The 19853-nt window shown below is 35.3% G+C and overlaps 2 protein-coding genes across 2 annotated transcripts; both read right to left on the bottom strand.

Moving 5' to 3' along the window:
• Positions 1-451: 451 nt before the first annotated feature.
• On the bottom strand, positions 452-11114 carry LOC103928005 (protein ATAF2). The gene is made up of 5 exons (XM_048566036.1): positions 10878-11114; positions 9869-10496; positions 9225-9594; positions 1039-9127; positions 452-927 (listed from the first exon to the last, which is right to left on the bottom strand). Exons 1-3 carry the CDS (start codon positions 11053-11055, stop codon positions 9561-9563), a joined length of 840 nt encoding a protein of 279 aa, XP_048421993.1. The 5' UTR covers positions 11056-11114; the 3' UTR covers positions 452-927; positions 1039-9127; positions 9225-9560.
• Positions 11115-14668: 3554 nt separating this feature from the next.
• LOC125469099 (NAC domain-containing protein 91-like) lies at positions 14669-16444 on the bottom strand. The gene is made up of 3 exons (XM_048566035.1): positions 16169-16444; positions 15246-15835; positions 14669-15147 (listed from the first exon to the last, which is right to left on the bottom strand). Exons 1-3 carry the CDS (start codon positions 16380-16382, stop codon positions 14818-14820), a joined length of 1134 nt encoding a protein of 377 aa, XP_048421992.1. The 5' UTR covers positions 16383-16444; the 3' UTR covers positions 14669-14817.
• Between the last annotated feature and the right edge of the window lie 3409 nt (positions 16445-19853).

Here is a 19853-nt window from a genome sequence, read left to right as displayed (position 1 = left end):
TAAATCAGTACCCTTGTGAATTTTCCTCTTTTATTGCTCCCTAACTAAAGGAAAGAGGAGAAACAATTTTTTCTTCTTGTGTGGGTTCAAAATTGGGAAGAGAATAGTCATTTAATACTACGGTCTAGTGGTATTCCTCTTCCAAGAGAATAATCACTTAATACTACGGTCTAATGATATTTCTCCTCACTTATAAGTGAAAGGTCTTATGTTTGATTCTCTCTAAAGATGAATTTGAACTACAATATTGCTAACTCCTTATGAGGCTTAGCTCACCCCTACCCCTTTAGTTAAATAATATCGTTTATTTAAAAAAAAAAAAAAAAAAAAAAAGAAAAAAAAAAGAGGAGAATATAACACACACAATTCCACTGAAATTGAAAGGTTCTAAATAAAAAAGAAAAATTAACAACAATACAACATGAAAGGAGTACAGGAAAAGCAGAAATGCTGCACAGAAACGCGGCTGCTGACACGGAAATTAATTAAAGCAATATTTACAAATGATGGATGTTTAATTCTTAATGGTATCAAAGGATTATACCAATCATAATCATCCGATTTTGATAATGATCGCAATTACCACTCCATTAGGGATGGAACCTCAAATTTCAATGCCGACAACCAGGACATCACCATTTAGTGTCTGGTTATTGTAATATATTTGGGACTCCAGCAGCCACGTCGCAGCAGATCCTGTATAACGCCATTTCCAGAAGACACGACTATGGAACGAAAACCTGAGTACGAGGCTAGAACTTGAACTTGGTATCGAAGTATTATACCATTCCCCATCGGGGACTTGATTGATGGTTTTGAGGAGATGCTCCAGTGAAAGAACCCTATAGTGGCCTGCTTCAAAGACTCGGTTTTTGTTTTCTTCCCGGGCAGATGAAGAACAACACAATTCTCTGCAGCTTCCCTGACCTGCAAATAGAGTTAACAGAAATCAAATTAGGTTGAGTGAAAACAGAAAATAGCCTTCCCAAAGCTTCAATACAAGAGCTTTTATTAACTATTTCAGCTTTGATTGCTCACCTTGTCTTGTGATACAGCTTTGCAGTCGGATTCTTCTCTGAGCAACTCCCAGTGGACAGACGCGAATGGAAGATGGTTAAAGACAGTTTTGCTGAGGTACGTGTTACTTTGATGAAGAGAGTACATTATTTGACAAAATTTCGCTGAGGTTCATATGACTTTTTGATGAAGAAAGTACACCATCTGAAGACAATTTTGCTAAGGAATATTCGTAGTCTGGTTGACGTGAGATATGCGTCTTCAAACAACTGCTGATTTTGAGAAAAGACATCTTTACTTCATCTGGACTCGTCGGAGGAGAGTAGATTTCCTGATGACATCTCAAACACTGGCTTCTACTGCTGTTCTTTGAACTAACATGTTCACCTAACAAGCTTTGAAGTTTCTAAAACTAGGGAATTCTTAAAACAGCCAAAATTACCAAAAAAAACTAAAGGGCCAAAAGGAACAAGAATGTGTTACCCTTATAAAGTTATACAATTAATACATAAACGAAGGAGTGACAAACCTGATTCTAATTAATCATGGTACTCGAGCAAGGAAGGAGAAAAGGCACGGCAACTCCAATGTCTTCTATAAACACCTAGTCGGATACAACTACTCTATGGGAAACATTATGTTGTGTGTTCTAGGGCTTATAGGGACCGGTGTTTATATAAGCTAAAAGCTAAGGTTTCCATCCATAAAGAAAACCTAAACTTACTTTCTTAGCCTCCAAGTCAAGTATCATAATCATATTCAATTAAGGATTCCATCAATCATATTTCCAATATAAGACACCTTATATATTAATATCTTTAAGAGATCAAATCACAATCAACATTATTCTTTAATATTACATTCCTATTACATGTAGTAGACCACTTAAACGTTGATTTATATTGGATAAATCCAACATTCTCCCACTTGGTTTACCAAATGTAACATTCACGTTTATACTTGAGATTGGAAACTAATGTCACTTCAGTGGCCATGTAATAGTGATTACATCTTGTCCTTAATGCAGTTTCTGTCAATTGCATTTGTCAACATGGAACTAACAAGGTCGTAAGGTTAACACAACCCAAAACCTTCATAATCACACATGCTAAGATCCTCATTCACATGAAACACAAATTATGAACAAGAGATGAAACTTTTAAACCAAAAACCAAAATGTCTTACTTTATATCACCTCAGGTCCAGCTTATGCTTCTTTAAAGCCTTAAATCGGCCAACGCAGATATCCTTCATCTAATGAAACCAACATAACCTGCAGGTGTGAATGCATCTCCAAAACAATCATGCATCACTTTCATTAGACCAGTAACAAGACAAACAATGTTTGTAGCCAACGAACACAACTGAAAATATCAAATAGGCACATGTCCAAGTAAAATATCCCAAAACTTCATAAAACAAATTAATTCAACACTTGTGAGCAAGATGATTTAACATGTTTTTAACACTGATCTACGCACCATACCAGTTACTTTCATGGTGATTTCCAACACCTGTAGGCAGATGGAAATGCTCACAGTTGAGGTAGTGCAAAAATCTTTCCATGCCATTTAATATACAATTTGATAACAACTTGATATCCGATATATATATTTCATTAGATAATTGACTAGCACATAAAAATTATGACTTAATGAATCCAACTGGAGATTAAAATGAATACATGGATTCTATACATAACTTATACGTCATCTGCAAATGTAAACCATTACTAACACGAAACTCAAGCTCCCACTAATCTGCAACATCGTTACTTAATTTGCAAATCAATACTTAAATCATATTTTTGAAAATATGACTTTGGGAATAGCCTTACTTAGTCAATGAATGCACGTTACCTCAATGAAAGGTACAACTAAGTACGAAAGCATTTACCACTGTTACACAAAAACATGCATCCAACAACCATCTTATATATATATATATATTAATAATTCCACATTTATGCTAAGTCCTTATGAGCCCCCAAAATTCTTTATAAAGATTAACAAATAATCAATCGAGGAATTCAAATGATTGCAAAAATGTACACATATACGAAGTATCCATTCATGCAACTTAAACATATTATTGTCATTCGAGTTATCAACCAAAACACAAATTCATGGAAGACAGAATAACGCTTTAATAGTATTATGCAAGTCCACTTAATGATCAAAATTTAAGAACTCCCACTAAGTTTTTAGAGTTTATACTTGCAAATAAATTAATGAGTGTGAAGCCCAATTTTCGTTCACTAATTCTCCCACTTGGGCAAACACTCTTTCAAATATGTACCTAAATAAAATTACTTTATATTTTAGACATAATAAAATAGACATTACAACCAACTTAAAGTTGTCAAACAGAATTTCAGCGAGTTACACTTACTTTAGAATTTATCATAATTAATTTATAAGCTTGGTTGCAACCAAAATTATAAATATCAAAATAGACAAACTAATCTTCATAAAATAAAAATATAGAGGCGTTTTGGGTCAAAATAGTAGTCTAAAGTGACAACTCAAAAAACCAACGCAATCTGCCAGTAAAACTGTCTATATGAGCATGGGTTACTAGTAAATTCACCATAATTAAAATACACAGCAAAAAATTACGAAAATTTGCACACATTGTAGACATATATATGTTTAACATATCAAAAATTCAGGTCATTTGGTAACCGTTAGACATGTCATTCATCTGATTTTAATCAAGACACAATCTGCCAGAAAAATTATGTTCATCTATCATGAATCTAAACATCTCTAACAAATTCAATTTCATGTTATTTCAATTTCAATGTCCAAAGGAATCTCAAGTGATCAAATTTCATCCTCTAAATAGACATCACAGTTCAAATTGAAAATATTTACAAGTATTATACTTAAATAATGCGTACCTTAGCAATCCTTGATTAACCTTCATGGGTTCATTACTATGCATCAACAAGTCTTAAAACCACAACCTCTAATGGGGCTCATAGTGAAAATATTTGTAATTGAAGACATGGAACTTTATTCCACAATAAACTTCATGAAACTAGATTAATTTACACATGCAGGCAAGAAAAATTAACTAGTTTCTAGTACTAGATTATATGTCACAAGAGTACCTTCATGAAAAACTTCAACACCTGTGGGCAGATGAAACTTTCACAACTTCTGTAAAATAAAACCCATACTATGCCATCTTAATTAAACTAAAAGAAATAATCCACACATGTGGGCAAGAAGATTATCCATTTTATTCTAATTAAGATGCAATGTTGACCGAAGCAACTCAAAAAACACAATCCCATTGTCAACTAAGCCGTTGCGGCTTGCTTAGCTGAAAAGGCATTGATAAACTCCGCCCTAAAACAATACAAGAGTCAAGTGGATTAATTAATTGTAAGTGACAAAATTATGATAACCTAATTCGAGCTTCGAGTCTTGCCAACAAATGACACTAATTCCTTCCTTCATGACTCCCTTTGACATTAAATTAATCTTAAGAAACCTGACAACATACTTGAAAGAGATTAATCACATACGGAACAAGTTTTATTCCACCACAACAATGTCAATACTTATCATTATGGAGTCAATTACTTAAAATAGAAATACTTTATGTAATGGGAAAGAACAATACATTCCTTTAATTTAAAAGCTAAATCACTCAAATGTTTTTCTTAAGTCAAATGGGTTTCTTTCCTTTTATATATTTATTTTCGTAGTACAAAACTACTAAACATAGCATTAAAATCATGCATTAGCTTTGTAAATATCAAATTAAATAAAGGAACAATCAAAATTATTTTCTTCCATTGAAAACATCTCAAATATATGCCCTACATTAGCCTTGAAAAGTTTCTTTTCTTCTCCCCTTATGACTCATAAAATTTACTAATCAAAGCACTGTTTAAATTCTTTAGGCATAGAAAAAACCACAAACAATAATACATGTTTGAAAATTCATGCTTATCAATTAAGTCACATACTTTGAATGGATTACATACCTTATGCCTTCATGCGTTCACTACTTCTTTGTATACATATATATAATCACATGACCAACCATAATTCTCATACAAGAATAGACAAAATACAAGTGAGAATTGTCAAATAATTACTGGAAACCTCATTCATTTAGTATTCTTGTCCTTGTCACTGGATACTTTCTGTCATTCTTAGTCAATCCACAAACTATGCATCCATTTTTCATAGTTAACTAGTCACGTTTGATTAAATGACTACTGAGACAGGAAAACAAAATTATAAACAAAACTAGTTGATTAGTCATGCAAATTCCTTATGGAGTTAATATCAGTATAAACCTTACTTGAATTAATCCTCGATCATACTTAAGCACTAGTATATTGTATTACTAATCTATACATTTGTTTCTTTACATAAGATCATCTCAAGTTTAAAGCAATATAGGAGAACACAATCCCTTTAATAAAACACACCATATGTCAATTTTGCTACATGTTTGCATACTTAAAATTGAATCCATGTTGGATATTTCCGACAACAACCAATGACATGGCTATTTAATTCAGTCTACATATATTTCCTACACATAATCATGTAATGCAACTAAAAAAAAATTGATTTTATGAGTTTATTTTACCCATTCAAAAGGAAAACAGAAAACCTGCAATGATCCGTGAGGCATTTGAAGGGTGGTTAGTGTCCCCTTGTCGCCTGTCCGCCCAGGACGCACCTCACACAGGTGTTCTCGCGCGTGGCAGTAAAAAAACCTGCCCTAAACCTGCGGCTGGAGCTTTTGATTCCAGCAAGCTTGCTCTCATGTGGCATTAACAAAATTAGCCGCGAACAAACAAGATAGATTTGACATTTACATACTTGGGGCATGTCTGCATATGCCATTTGCCGACACTTATGCAATTATTTCTTGTTCAATTGGAGTATCACCTCAAGCCATTTTGTAGAGAAAATAATAAAAATTTATGGCTACCAAATTATATCATAACGGTACCTTGACTGGAGTAATAATTTAGATAAATTGCAAAACCTTAAATTTATCATTGCTCTTCCTGATCGAACTGAATTATATTAACATATACAAGATTAAAAATTGATAATCTCAATTCTTAGTCAAACACATTAATCATATGCCTATTTTTATACAGTTGCCAAACATGAAATAATTGGATCCATATTCATGACATACTTAACTGAAACATGGTTTTCAATGTATGAACATGCTCTACAATAATTAGCACATCACTCATGCAAGTATACCTTTATCTTATTACCAATTTAAGCTTTCAGGGATCAACCCAAATATATATCAACCAAAATACCATAAACCATCATGAAAATCAAAGTCAATTAAACAAGCCATTTTGCTTTGGTAGATGACTTCGTTCTGCTTGCAAATTGGAGGGGACTCTTCAGTAAGGTAAAACAAATATAGCATGCTTACAAAAATTGAGATCATCAGTGGCACATGGTAAATCATTCCAACCAAAACATTAGCATGAAAATTGAAATAGAACGAAATCGTTATTCTTCTCAGTGCCTTGTTCGTGGTTTTATACTTGTGACTTCATGTGTCCCTAACCCAAGCTATTTTCCATGACTTAATATGGCTGGTCAAAAGGAATCACTTTGAACTATATTTGAAATAGAAAAATCTCACATGGTTTCCATTGTAAAATAGTTATGATACCATGATTTATATATAAGGATTGATACCACGATTTGCTGTTATCCTTGATTTTTTTTTTTTTTTTTTTTTTTTTGGATTCGTGCCTTAAAATTATTAAAAATTCTTGACTAAACCCGAATGGTTATATAACCTATTAACAAGCATCAATTGTACCGATTGAAACAACATGGTGGTGTTGCCAAGTATACGCAATCATAACTTGGATTAAAAACGCAACTCATAAAAATATTATAATGTCCAACCTAAAACCTAATAGGTTTTAATCATATAACCAGTGGCTTTGATACCAACAATTAGTCTTATAAGGTTATACAATTAAAACGCAAACGAAAGAGTGACAAACCTAATTCCAGTTGTAATCATGGTACTCGAGCAAGGAAGGAGAAAAGGCACGACAACACCAATGTCTTCTATAAACACCTAGCCCGATACAACTACTCTATGGGAAGTATTATGTTGTGTGTTCTAGGGCTTATAGGTACCCGTGTTTACATAAACTAAAAGCTAGGGTTTCCATCCATAAAGGAAATCTAAACTTACTTTCTTAGTCTCCAAGTCAAGTATCATAATCATATTCAATTAAGAATTTCATCAATCTTATTTCCAATATAAGACACCTTATATAGGATTGATATTTTTAAGAGATCAAATCACAATCAACATTATTCTCCAATATTACATTCCTAGCTATTACATGTAGTAGACCACTTAAAGGTTTATTTATATTGGATAAATCCAACAGAAAAGGCTTAGGTAACCTACATCGGTTGTCCTGGACATAATCGTCCACCACTAGCAGAAGAAGTTTCTAATGCCTACAGTTCCTGAATTGTAGATAAGGGTAGGTGGTGCTTTACGCTCTTGGGGTTTACAAGTCCCCCATTGTTGTTTTCTGATAACTAAGATTTTGCTGTTCTTCGATAGCTAAGATCCTGCTGTTCACTAGCTATGTTGATGTGTTTCTTGAATAGCTAATACCGACTAAACCTAATTTTCTGTGTTTCTTACTCCACTGTTGCTGTCTTAGACTCATGCTTGTAACTTCGGTAAATTTCAGTCGCTAAAAGTAGGGTCTATTGTTTCTTCCCAGGATACTAAGTTACCAATCCTGGTCAACAATGATATCATTGCATCCAATATAGTTATTGGTATGCACAACATCTAGTTCTGTGTTCATTGGTGACAGCAACAAGTAATCTTGTAACGAAGATGGATCAAACAGAGGACCCATATATTCTTCTGGACTAAAGAAGCCTGGATTAAGAATCATAACGATAAGGGTTACGTTTCGATGTAATTTTTGTGCTGCACATTAGAAAGTTTATGTGGTCGCTGTTTATTGACATACAAGTAACTTGGTCAATCTGAGTTAATAATTGAGAAAATTATGGAGCCTTATTTGGTTAGGTTTAGGAGTCCTTATTTAGTGCAATTAATCATGAAAACCTTAATTAGTTGACATCGAATTTGTTACCATTTAGGACTATAATGAAATTCCTTTAATTAGTTAATAAGCCAGATTAAAGGGATGAGCATCTATATATTAGGAGGTCCCTGCACTCACAGTAATTATCATATCTTGTGTTAAAAACCCTATCTGATAGCAAGGACTCTCGGCTGCTTGAGTGTAGAAGACTCCTTTTGAAACCCTAGCAGTCATGGCGTCTTCTTCCTCCGCTTTTAAAGATAAGTTTATTTCCCTTAATTATTTGATTGGTTTATTGTAATTATTTATGTTTTATCTGTGATCCTAGTAACTTCTTGTTTTTCAATTACCTCTTACATGAACTGTGATATTTTATATATACAATGTAAGTTGTGAGTGTCAAAGAACATGCGCTCACTGTTTCTTGACATACAAGTAACTTGGTCAATCTGAGTTAATAGTTGAGAAAATTATGAAGCCCTATTTGGTTAGGTTTAGGAGTCCTTATTTAGTGCAATTAATCATGAAAACCTTAATTAGTTGACATAGAATTCGTTACCATTTAGGACTATAACGAAATCCCTTTAATCAGTTAATAAGCTAGATTAAAGGGATGAGCATCTATATATTAGGGGGTCCCTACACTCACAGTAATTATCCTATCTTGTGCTAAAAACCCTATTTGATAGCAAGGACTCTCGGCTTCTTGAGTGTAGAAGACTCCTTTTGAAACCCTAGCAGTCATGGCGTCTTCTTCCTCCACTTTGGAAGATAAGTTTATTTCCATTAATTGTTTGATTGTTTTATTCTAATTATTTATGTTTTATCTGTGATCATAGTAACTTCTTGTTTTTCAATTACCTCTTACATAGTGTGTAACGGTGGCTGCAGTGAGGAAGGGCTGTAATCCTGTGGTTGATGTGGCTGTGGTGGCTGATGTGGCTGCGGTGGCTGCAGCGGTTGAGAAGATGAATTCAGAATTTCTCCCATCTCAGGAAACAACTGGTGGATTAAGAATCACAAACAAGCAGGTGTTAAATTTTGGCAGGCTTTGCAAGTTCATACAAAAAAATGTAGAAAAAGCATACGATTATATCACCTCTTGAAACATATCAGATGCAGCTCGATCATCGAAATCCGAGAATTTCCAGCCACCAGTTTCATCATTACCATCACCAAAGGTCAAAATACCACTACCAGGTTCACCACCATCGTGATTACCACCGGCAAACACATCACGCTCTAGCTGTTTGAATGCCAGAATTTCTTCTGTGTCGGAAACCATATGATTCATTGTCGCAGCTTGGTTATCGGTATTATAGGTACTGCAGCCACTGGTACCAGGATCAACCAATTCGCCACTGCAGACTTCAGGAGCATTTCCAAGCTGTGGTGGGAGATGAGGCTGAGGTGGCTCAGGGAGGAAAGTGTGAATTCAGATATTCACCTGCTGGGGGACATAACTGCCACTGCAAAATTAAGAATCACAAAACAAGCAAGTATTAAGTTTCGATATACTTTTGTGCTCCAGATTATCAGGTTTACATCAGAAAATATTCAAAAAGCTTGTATATTTTTCTTCTTAATAAAACAGAGGACTAGGCGAGATTAGCTCATGTCCGTTATGGGCACAAAGTGCTACGCTCAGTAATGAAGGAGAGAGGCCCAACACATCTGAAAACCTCCATCCAATCCCCTGTGTTTATTAAAACAACAAATAAATAAATACAGATAAATACATACCCAAACTCTTGAATCATGTCGCGTAGAGATTGATTAAAATCAGATGAGCTGCCACCACCAGGTTCACCATCATCTTGATTTCCACTACCAAGCAGATCATGTTCTAGCTGTTTGTATGCCAGAACTTCTTCAGTGTTTGGAGGCATATGATTCGTTGCAGCAGCAGTAGCAGCTTCATCATCTCCGGAACTAGAGGCAATGTAGCCACGGTTACCAGTACCATCGGCTAAATCACCACGGATCAAAGTAGCCTTAAGCTTCTTCTTATTAGACTTAGAATCAGCTGGTTTATACTTGAGGACGCAGAGAACAAAGCCCCTTTGCTGATCCCTCGCCTGATGGGGACTAGAACCCCGTTTAGGCTTAATGCAAATGTACTCGTGCATTTTCCAGCTGGTCGTAACGGATTTAGACCTACGACCTTCCTGGAAGGTCTTTTTTTGGAAGGTTAATGTCCTCTTTTTGCAAGTGAAATATTTCGGGCCGACATCCCGTTGATCGCCGTTCATCTTCCAGAAGCCTTGCTTTGTTTTCCTTTTGAAGCGAGGACTATTGTTGGATTTGTAATCACACCAGCTGAAGGAGTACCACGCCTTTGCTTGATAAGGAGATTCAGGGAACATGCGCTCTGCAACACAAAGTGAGATAATGAAAATTTGAAACCAACTCACTTCAAGGACTTGTTTGGTGACTAAAGACTCAATTGGATTGGATAACTTATTAGATTCAGGGCTGTTCGGTGCCTAAGATTGGATCGAATTGGATAATCACAATATTTAAGACATGTTGATGGAAGAAATGAAGAAATTTTGTCCAATTTGAAGGTAGAAGATGAATTACTCATAACTTAATGCTTCGAATCCCCACAAAATGGGGTGGATCCATCTAATCCCCTAAAAGGAAAAATCTTTCACCTCTTGCTTCACACATACCTTGAATTATATGAGATTCCAACACCATCCAATTCTTGGCACCGAACTAGTAAAAGTGAGATAGAATAATGGCTTACCAGGCAATTCCCAAGGCTCGAACTTGAGGACATCGATGACAGGGAGGAAGAGGCAGGCTTGAGAGTTGTGACTTTTCATCTTCTTCCTCAAGAAGTCGGCCTTTTCATCTTCAGTGGGATGGAATCTGATCGCAGCCACCATGTCCGGCGCCGATTGTGCGATGGTTGGGGTGGTCATGGTAGTAAATTAGTAATGCTGCTGCTGATGTTTCTCATCCCTCCTCGTTCTCCTTCAAATGAGTAAATCAGAAGAAACAGAGCAAGTGAAGTTTGTATTTAAAAAAAGGGTGTGATATTTACATACATCTTTTTACTTTTTTCATATCTTTTTAAATAAATGGTGAAAGTTAAACTACATAATTTTTTATAAGTGGTGAAATTTTTTATTATTTAAGTTATTAAATTTTTAACATATATATCCCATTATTTGAGTAACACGTGATGTACCATCTTGCCTGAAAAAATCTCTCCATCTTTTGCTCCTTACACTATTGGGGTTTCTTTCATTTTGGTCTTTCAACTTTATCTTATATAATATTTTAATCTAATCTAAATACAGTAATACATATTTTAAAGGGAATTTAAAAAAAAAACTTCTAGTACTGTTCACTTTAACGAAAAATCATATTTTTACACTAAAAAGTCAATCATAGTACTATTCACTCTACTATTTTATTTTGTCCTTATTGTTAAAACTCAAAGTTTTCAAAGTTTTCATTATTTTTCCTTATTTTAAATTGTGGTTGATGAGATTTCTAGCTAACTTGGCTACTCACAATTATGAACACAAACGATATTATTATTTTAATCTTGACTAAACTAATGTGATTACAAACAATATTATTATTTAGGGTTACAAATGTTGTATTTATTCTTTACAAGAATATTCCTCTAATTCGATCTCAAGTGTTGAGATTTGATCCAAGGTGGCAAGCACTTTGATCTTGAATGAAACGAGACCACGAATGTTCTCACATGGTGGGTGTCTTCGGTTTTAGTGTCGATGAACTGGCACATGTATTTGTTGTGTTTGTTGATTCAGTATGAGCTTGATGAAGAATACAAGTGTTTGGTGTTTGCTTTTGGGAGAGAGCTTGCTGGTTTTCTCCAAAGGTTTGGACTTGCTTTGTGTCCTCTTTCTTGAAACTGACCCTAATATTTATAGGCAAGCAATTGAGTCTTATTTTAGAATCCTAATATGAATCCTGTAATTTGTGGGATTGATTTTCTGATTTATCTAATTTGAGCTAATTATTTAATTTAGCTCTTAATTAAATCAGAAAAATTTTAATTTAGTAAATTTAACCCTAATTGATATAATTTAATCAAATTAGAGTTAATTTGTCCCCTTTTGAATATTATTTGATTTAATCTAGACTAATAGTTATTAAATAAATCAGAATTAGTACTTTAAGAAATTAAAACATAATTGAAGGATTTGGTCGATTTGGTTTAATTTGCTCTTTTTTACTTGATTGGATGGAGATCTCAGATGTTGACTTGTGTCATTCTGGTGATTCGTCCGGTTTTGATGAGTTACATACAATCTGTGTAATTTGACGAGATATATGGTGTGTGCCACATAAGCCCTAGCGAGTCAAAATTTAATTTGTAGGTAAACATTTATTTCACGGAAATTTTGATGTCCACAACGTGTTTCTATATAAGTGTCCAGTTTGTTAATTACATTTGTGTTGTGTTCGTCAGAAAAGTTTTCTTGTTTACATAGACGATGCTAGATTTGTTACAACAAAAAATCGTCTGAATTGAACAGCACACACAAATAATTCTATCAAATTTTGTAAGGGGAGTGGTATTTTCCTCGTTTTACCGTGCATTTTTAGAAGTTTAGAGGCCAATTTGGTATAGAAAAAGGTTTAAAGACCCAAACAGTAAAATTCCAGGTGTAAACATATAACGAGTATGATATCTGCATACTCATTTTTACTTTTCACATATTTTTTTAATTTTTAACTGTCAAATAAGATGAATTAAAAAAAATCAAGAACAAAACTTAACAACGAGTATATAAAAAATAAAAATAGATACGTAGGTAGCACACCAATTATATAATCAAGTCTTGAGCTTCCAAGACAAGTTTCACCCAAGTCACAAACATGACAGCGTCATATCGTTATGAATGGATCCATCATCGTCCTTTAAACACATTAATTTTTATTTTTATTCTTTCATCCTGGAGTGGGAATCTTATGATTCCTCTCCTTGGGCCCCCTCCCCCTCTTTTTTCTTGTAAGATGAGCTTTAGTAATTTTTGCAGGGATTTGGATTCCATCCGAATTTTTCTTGTGAAAATTGTAGGGATTCTTATATTTTATTTCTCCATGATATATCGTATGGTTGAAAATTATTTTAAATTATTTTATTTAAAATTAAATACAAACAGACTTAACAAAAACTAACTGCACGATATATGATGAATAAATAAGATATGGAGATCCCTAAGATTCTTACAAAAAGGATGGGGATCTTTTTAGAGAAATTGAGATTCATCTTAGATTTCTGTGTTCAGAGCCCACGGATTAAGAGATCCATACAATTCAAATCCAAACCATTCAACTTCAATTTTAATGTCCTCATTAAACCCATTATACTGGTCCATCTCATAAAAATCTAAAAATTTAAATGGCCAGAATTTCTTTCTTAAACGGTCCAAATTGTGAAGTTCTTGGGTTCTGAACTTTGAGATCCGGATAGGATCTCAACCCATTTTCGGACGGAAATACATTCGAGAGATTTCAAAGATCATTCTAGACTCCAATACTGGGAAAATAATTGCTTGTGAAGGCAGAGCACTACGTCTACTGTGCAAGTCCTTGTGGAGCAAGGCTTTAAAAAACTAGTATTAAGACTAGTCTATCATCCAACATGAGTGAATTATAGACTAGCCTAGGTGTATGGGAGCGATCCTAGGCGTCTGAGGTGTTGTAGATGTGACACCTACACGTTTGAATTTTATTTTAAACAACCCTAACTCAAAATGACATGTTTTGAGCAAGATTTTTATAAAATTCAAGCTAATTTTATTTTTCTTAGTTTCTATTGGTGTATTATGATTTTATGATGCGAATTAGAAATATAATAATAATAATAATAATAATAATAATCAAATATTTAACTGTTTGACATGCTTGTTTGATTGTTTTACAAAGTAATATATATATATATATATATATATATAATTTTGGGTTCCGTGAGCCTATCGTCTAGGTAAGACTATCATTAGCTTCGTCTTCGCCTTTTAAAACATTTGTGGAGTGACAAGAATGCAGATGCTGAGTTTATACCTAGCTCAGCTGTAATAACTGTACACGTGGTATTTATAAGTGATTTATTGTCAAATGGAATGATCATCCTTTACTAGGATAACGGTTGGGTGTGTTAATCTTATATTGAAAAAAAGAGCTTTGTATGTTCTTATAAGAAATTAAACTACTTCACATGTTACTACTTAGTATTACGATTTAGTAATATTCTTCTTTACTAGTATTTTGAGATCTGTTTTCAGCTTTTCCAGATTGAAAGAAGGCTATTAAAGGGTAATTGAATGAAAGGTTTTCTGTCATATTGTTCTTGACATGGAATGAATCTGAGGTGGATTAAGTGGGATTGCAAAGTTGCAGATGATTCAACTCTGTGTTCTGTTTTTTGGTTTCATGGCAGTGATTGCAGATATTCTTCTAATCTCAAACTAGGTTTCCCCAGTTGAGATTAAGGGGGAGTATTAAGTATACAAATTAGCAATACAGTTAGCAATACAATTAGTAAGTTGGTTAGAGTAGTAAGGCTTTCTCTTATAAAAACATGGTGCGTAATCTTCATTTTAGTTAGTCAATACAAATCCTATTTCACCCTCTAAACTCTCTCTCTCTAATATCTCTGTGTTCATTCTTCTGTTCATCCTTTCTTGTTGATTTTCCCTTCAATTTCCAAACATTGCAATGTAGTTAACATGTAACTCATCATTGCATCCAATATGGTTATTGGTATGCACAATATCTCCCAGTTCCGTGTTTATTGATGGGCTGCAGAGGTTGCTGTGGTTGAGGCAGCTGATGTGGCTGTGGTGGCTGTAGTGTGTGGTGGGGCAGTAATCTTGTGGTTGATGTGGCTGTAGAGGCTGATATGGTTGTGGTGGCTGATGTGGCTGCAGAGGCTGATATGGTTGCAGTGGCTGATGTGGCTGCGGTATCTGCAGTGGCTGCGGCAGTTGAGAAGGTGAATTCAGAATGTCTCGCATCTCAGCACACAACTGGTGGATTAAGGATGACAAACAAGCAGGTGTTAAATTTTGGCAGGTTTTGCAAGTTCAATCGAAAGAATGCAGAAAAAAGCATATGATTATCTCACCTCTAGAAACCTATTAGGATCATCGAAACCCGAGAATTTCAAGCCACCAGTTTCAACATCACCATCAGCTAACGTCCAAATGTCATTGCAGTCCATCAGACAAGAACCATCTGGAGACTCATTTCTATTAACATCTCCTAGCTCTTTGTTTCCCAGATGTTCCACTGGCTCTGCTATCACATCACTTACAACAGCTTGCTCATCTTCAGAATTCGCTCCCGAATCAGCTAATTCGCCGTGGATCGGACCACCCTTCGGCTTCTTATAACTAGCTGACCTGTTATTCAGGCGGCAGAGGACAAAGTCCTTCTGCTTGGTGGGTTTAGAACCCACCTCAGTTTCTGTGAGATAATACTCATGGACTACCCAATCGGTCTTCTTTGATTTCGGCACACGACCTTCGTAGAATGTCAGAGTCCTCTTCTTCCCAACCACAGCTTTGGATTCTTCAGCCCTGATCTCCCGCTCCTTTCCTGTGATCTTGTAAAAGCCTTGATCCGTGGCCCGGTTGCAGCGAGTGCCGTTGTTGTACTTGTAATCGAGCCGGCTAAAGAAGAACCACTCCTTCTCATGGACTTCTGGGAAGAATGCTGAAATCCAACAACAAAACAAAATGTTCAAAAGTTGAAACTAACCCACTTCAATTCTTGAGATACAAACGATATTAATACTCTTAAGTTATACTAAGGGGAGGGGGGAGGGGTTTGGCCCCATGCACTCCAATTCGTGAGGTACAAAAACTGAAAAGATCATAAATTTATGCATACAACAGAAAACAAAAAACCAAAACCAACCCAAGTCAATTCTGGAAGAAAAAAACAGAAAAATCGAACAAGATTGTAAATTTACATAAACAACAGCAGAATCCATTAGAAATAAGAAATGGGTAGTGAAGAAAAAGTGAGACAGATTAGTGGGGTTACCAGGAAGATCGCAGGGCTCGTACTTGCAGACATCGATTTCAGGGATGAGGTGGCGGAAATGGGAGTCGGCGCCCTGTATCTTGTTCCTCAAGTAGTAGCTGACCAGCAACTCATCAGTGGGGTAGAATCTGAACCCAGGTAGTAGGATCACATTCACATTCTCTGCATCTCCTTCTTCAGTTGTCATGCTGCTGCTGCTACTGCCACTGCTCATCTCTCTCTCAACTCTGAACTGTGATTATCGATCAGTGTTTTGGATTGTGTGGGGAAGCAGCATTTCAGTGAAGTTGTATTTATATACGCCCATCAAAGGCCCACTTATCACTCAAAGCACTGGTCTTTTGAAAGTCTTTTTTCTTTTTTTTTCCCAAGTCTTTAAGCTTATGGTGTAAGTTCATCTTTTGCTCCCTACACTTTTGAGGCTTCTTTCATTTTGGTCTTTTAACTTTTTCTTATCGGATAATATTTCAATCTAATTTAAATTGCACTGTGATAGATTTTAATTTACGGTTTTTACTTCATAATTAATTGCTCTAACTAACTTGGCTATTCGTAGTTATGATTACAAACAATATTATAAGATTAAATCTTGACTAAACTAATGCGATTACAAACGATATTATTATTTAAATTCTAACTAAACTAATAATATGACTAGCGTTCACGCACGCATTAGTTTAGTTAAAGCAGTTGAATTCATATACTAGAAGAAACTCCTCACAAACCAATCAAAGCAGCTGAATTCATATAATAAAATCAATCTTTTAATTTCTATCTACATTCTATTGAATTTACATTAAAGATAGAGAAAATAATATTTAATAAATAACTGACTGAATCACATTATTGCTAGCCCATTGTGAGGCTAAGCCCACCCAGATAACGTCGTTTGTTTAAAAAAAAAAAAAAGATCATTTGAGAATTGAATCACATTATTTTGCGCGTGCGAAAAACCTTTTTTTTTTTTTATAACTGGCACTACGTTCCTCTTAAGTGTTTAAAAATAAAGAAAATAATATTTAATAAATAATTGATTGAATCACATTATTGTGCACGTGCAAATGACTTTTTTTTTTTAAATGTTTTGAACTTGTTTAAAAATAGAAAAAAATAATATTTGATAAACAATTGATTGAATCACATTATTGTTAGCCCATTGTGAGGCTAAGCCCACCTCCTCACCTTTAGTGTAGATAATATCGTTTGCTTAAAAAAAATCATTTGACAACTAATTGAATCCTATCATTATGCGCGTGTGAGCGACATGTTTTTATAACCGGCACTATGTGCCTCTTAGATGGTTTGAACATGTTTAAAAATAGAGAAAATAATATCTAATAAATAATTGATTGAATCACATTATTGCTAGCCTATTATGAGGTATTGATTATAATTAAAAAAAATCACTATACCAAAAAAAATAATTATTGAAAAATATTGTTTATATGACAAAAGTACCCGTGCATTATTTGATACATTATATTTGTAACGACCCGTCCCGAAGTGATATATATTTTAATGCCCGAGTGTGTAGAATGATGACAATGCTCTCGAGGTTTAGTAACGTGGATGTACATATTTTGGAATTAATTTGTTTGTCTCCCTAGCGTAATTAAATAGTACGCATCATTAGCAACTCATCGACGCATATTGGGATCAAATCAGGTTCATAACGAAAGAGATACGAATGTTATAATGTAATTGGGTCAAAATAGGAAGACTAAAACCTAAACCAATCATTTAGGTTCCTATATTTTTGGGTCCAATTGAATATTGGACTTAAGTTGATTGTAGGACCAATTATACCAATCCAATTCCCTTGCCCAATCCGGATGTGGGTGCACATAAAAAAATCCCATCCTTTCTATTCTTGTTAGCCAATCAAAAGCTTACACACACATACAGCCACACGGCACTGTCATCTTCTCTCTCTCCACACTCTCCTTTCCTGATTCTTCCCTGTCCGTACACTCCAACACCACACGACTTCATTTAATCGACACGGATCGACCATTTTAACACCACCATCATACTCCTCGTAAGATTACGAGTTCATCCATACCCATATGTCAAAGAGTAGACGTCGGGAAGCCGAGAATCCATAAGCTCTGTTGTGATCATGGTGGTTTCACTGAGATTTAACGCTTAAGGAAGTCTTACAACAACTTCATAGAGACCTTGGGACAATTTTGGAAGGAATTGGACGTCAGGGTAGGTCAGTTCCTCGAGTTACAGGTTTGAGCGGAATATTCAAGAAATATTCCGACCAATTCCGTCGGTATTAGGACCTCTAAGAGGTAAGATGATGTTCTACTCGTTCAGGGCTTCGATTTGATATAAGATTTGTGAATTTGGTGTTGAAACGGAAGAGAAATTAAGATTCTAAGTTTTTCCAGAAATTGGCGAAGCAGCGGTGGCCGGCGTCGGAATTGGGCGGACCATCAGAGAAGAAAGGAGCATATTCCGTCAAAGTTGATGGAATATACCGACGACATCAGGTAAATATAACGGCAAATTCCACTATTTGACAGAATATTCCCTAACAGCGTTAGGGTTTCCGTCCAACGTGCCAGGCATGTGCCCGCGCGTGGCCAGCACGTGAAGGCGCGTGGGATATCGGAATTTTTTTTCTAAAAATATGAGGATGTTCATGGTGTTGATTAGGCCACAATAGTATATTCAAACACCCCAAATGAGCAACGTATGAGAAGTTATTATACGGTTTTATATATCTGCTTAGTAAATTAATGTTTAAATAGTTGTTTCACATAGGTGAGACGTTTCCAGAGGATGAGCGTAGCCAGGCAAGACTTGGGGGCTACGACCCTGCTACATACTAATGAGTAGGCTTTTGGGTTTCTATATATGTATATATACTTTACATTTTCCCAGAAATTGCTTTAAATGGATTTACATTTTAAATGCCATGTCAATTGCATTACATTTTAGAATATGCATTAGTATAGATATGCATGTTGTTGCTTGATGCTACGGACATTCAGGTAAGCTTTAGATAAGTATATGTTGATGATGGTAGAATGCATGGTTATGATTATACGTTGATGCATTTAGAGCTCATTATCCTGCACCTCGTTGTTAGTGCTTCCGCCCGTGGCCAGGGCACAGTCCTTCACATGATGTTCACATCCCGCACCGCACGCTCACCTTGGATCCAAGTTTCCGACCGTGGCCAGGGCATAGTCCTTTACGTGATGTTCACCTCTCGCACCGCACACTCACCTTGGATCCAAGTTTGGTGCACAGCCCTGTCGTACAGACCACATTAGGTGGTTTTAACTCGTAGGTGGCCGGCGATTATTCGCACAGCCTTCATGTGATCGTAGCACTTGAGCGTACTTATTTACACCCAACCCTGTCGTACATACCACAATAGGTGGTTCCGACTCGTGTGCAGGCATGCATGATGAACTGTAGGTTCAACCGTATATGTCACGTTAGGTGACTCCGGCTGCCATATCATTGACATTGATTTATTTTATCTGGCTTACTTATTTCATTGCTGAGATACTTGACATGGCATATACTTGGTTTTCACTGCTCCCGAGCATGATTTATATATACGTACGTATTGTTATTTTCTGGGAAATTATATGGGTTTTATGGTGAGGGGTTATTATGTTTAGAAAGAGAAATGTGTTTTCAAAAGCTTTGTTTTTGCCCATTC

The sequence above is a fragment of a genome, unplaced genomic scaffold (assembly GCF_019419815.1).
Source record: "Pyrus x bretschneideri cultivar Hongxiangsu unplaced genomic scaffold, Pyrus_bretschneideri_v1 Contig40, whole genome shotgun sequence".
In the NCBI taxonomy this organism is placed as follows: domain Eukaryota; kingdom Viridiplantae; phylum Streptophyta; class Magnoliopsida; order Rosales; family Rosaceae; genus Pyrus; species Pyrus x bretschneideri.
This window is presented reverse-complemented; position numbering and strand designations above follow the sequence as displayed.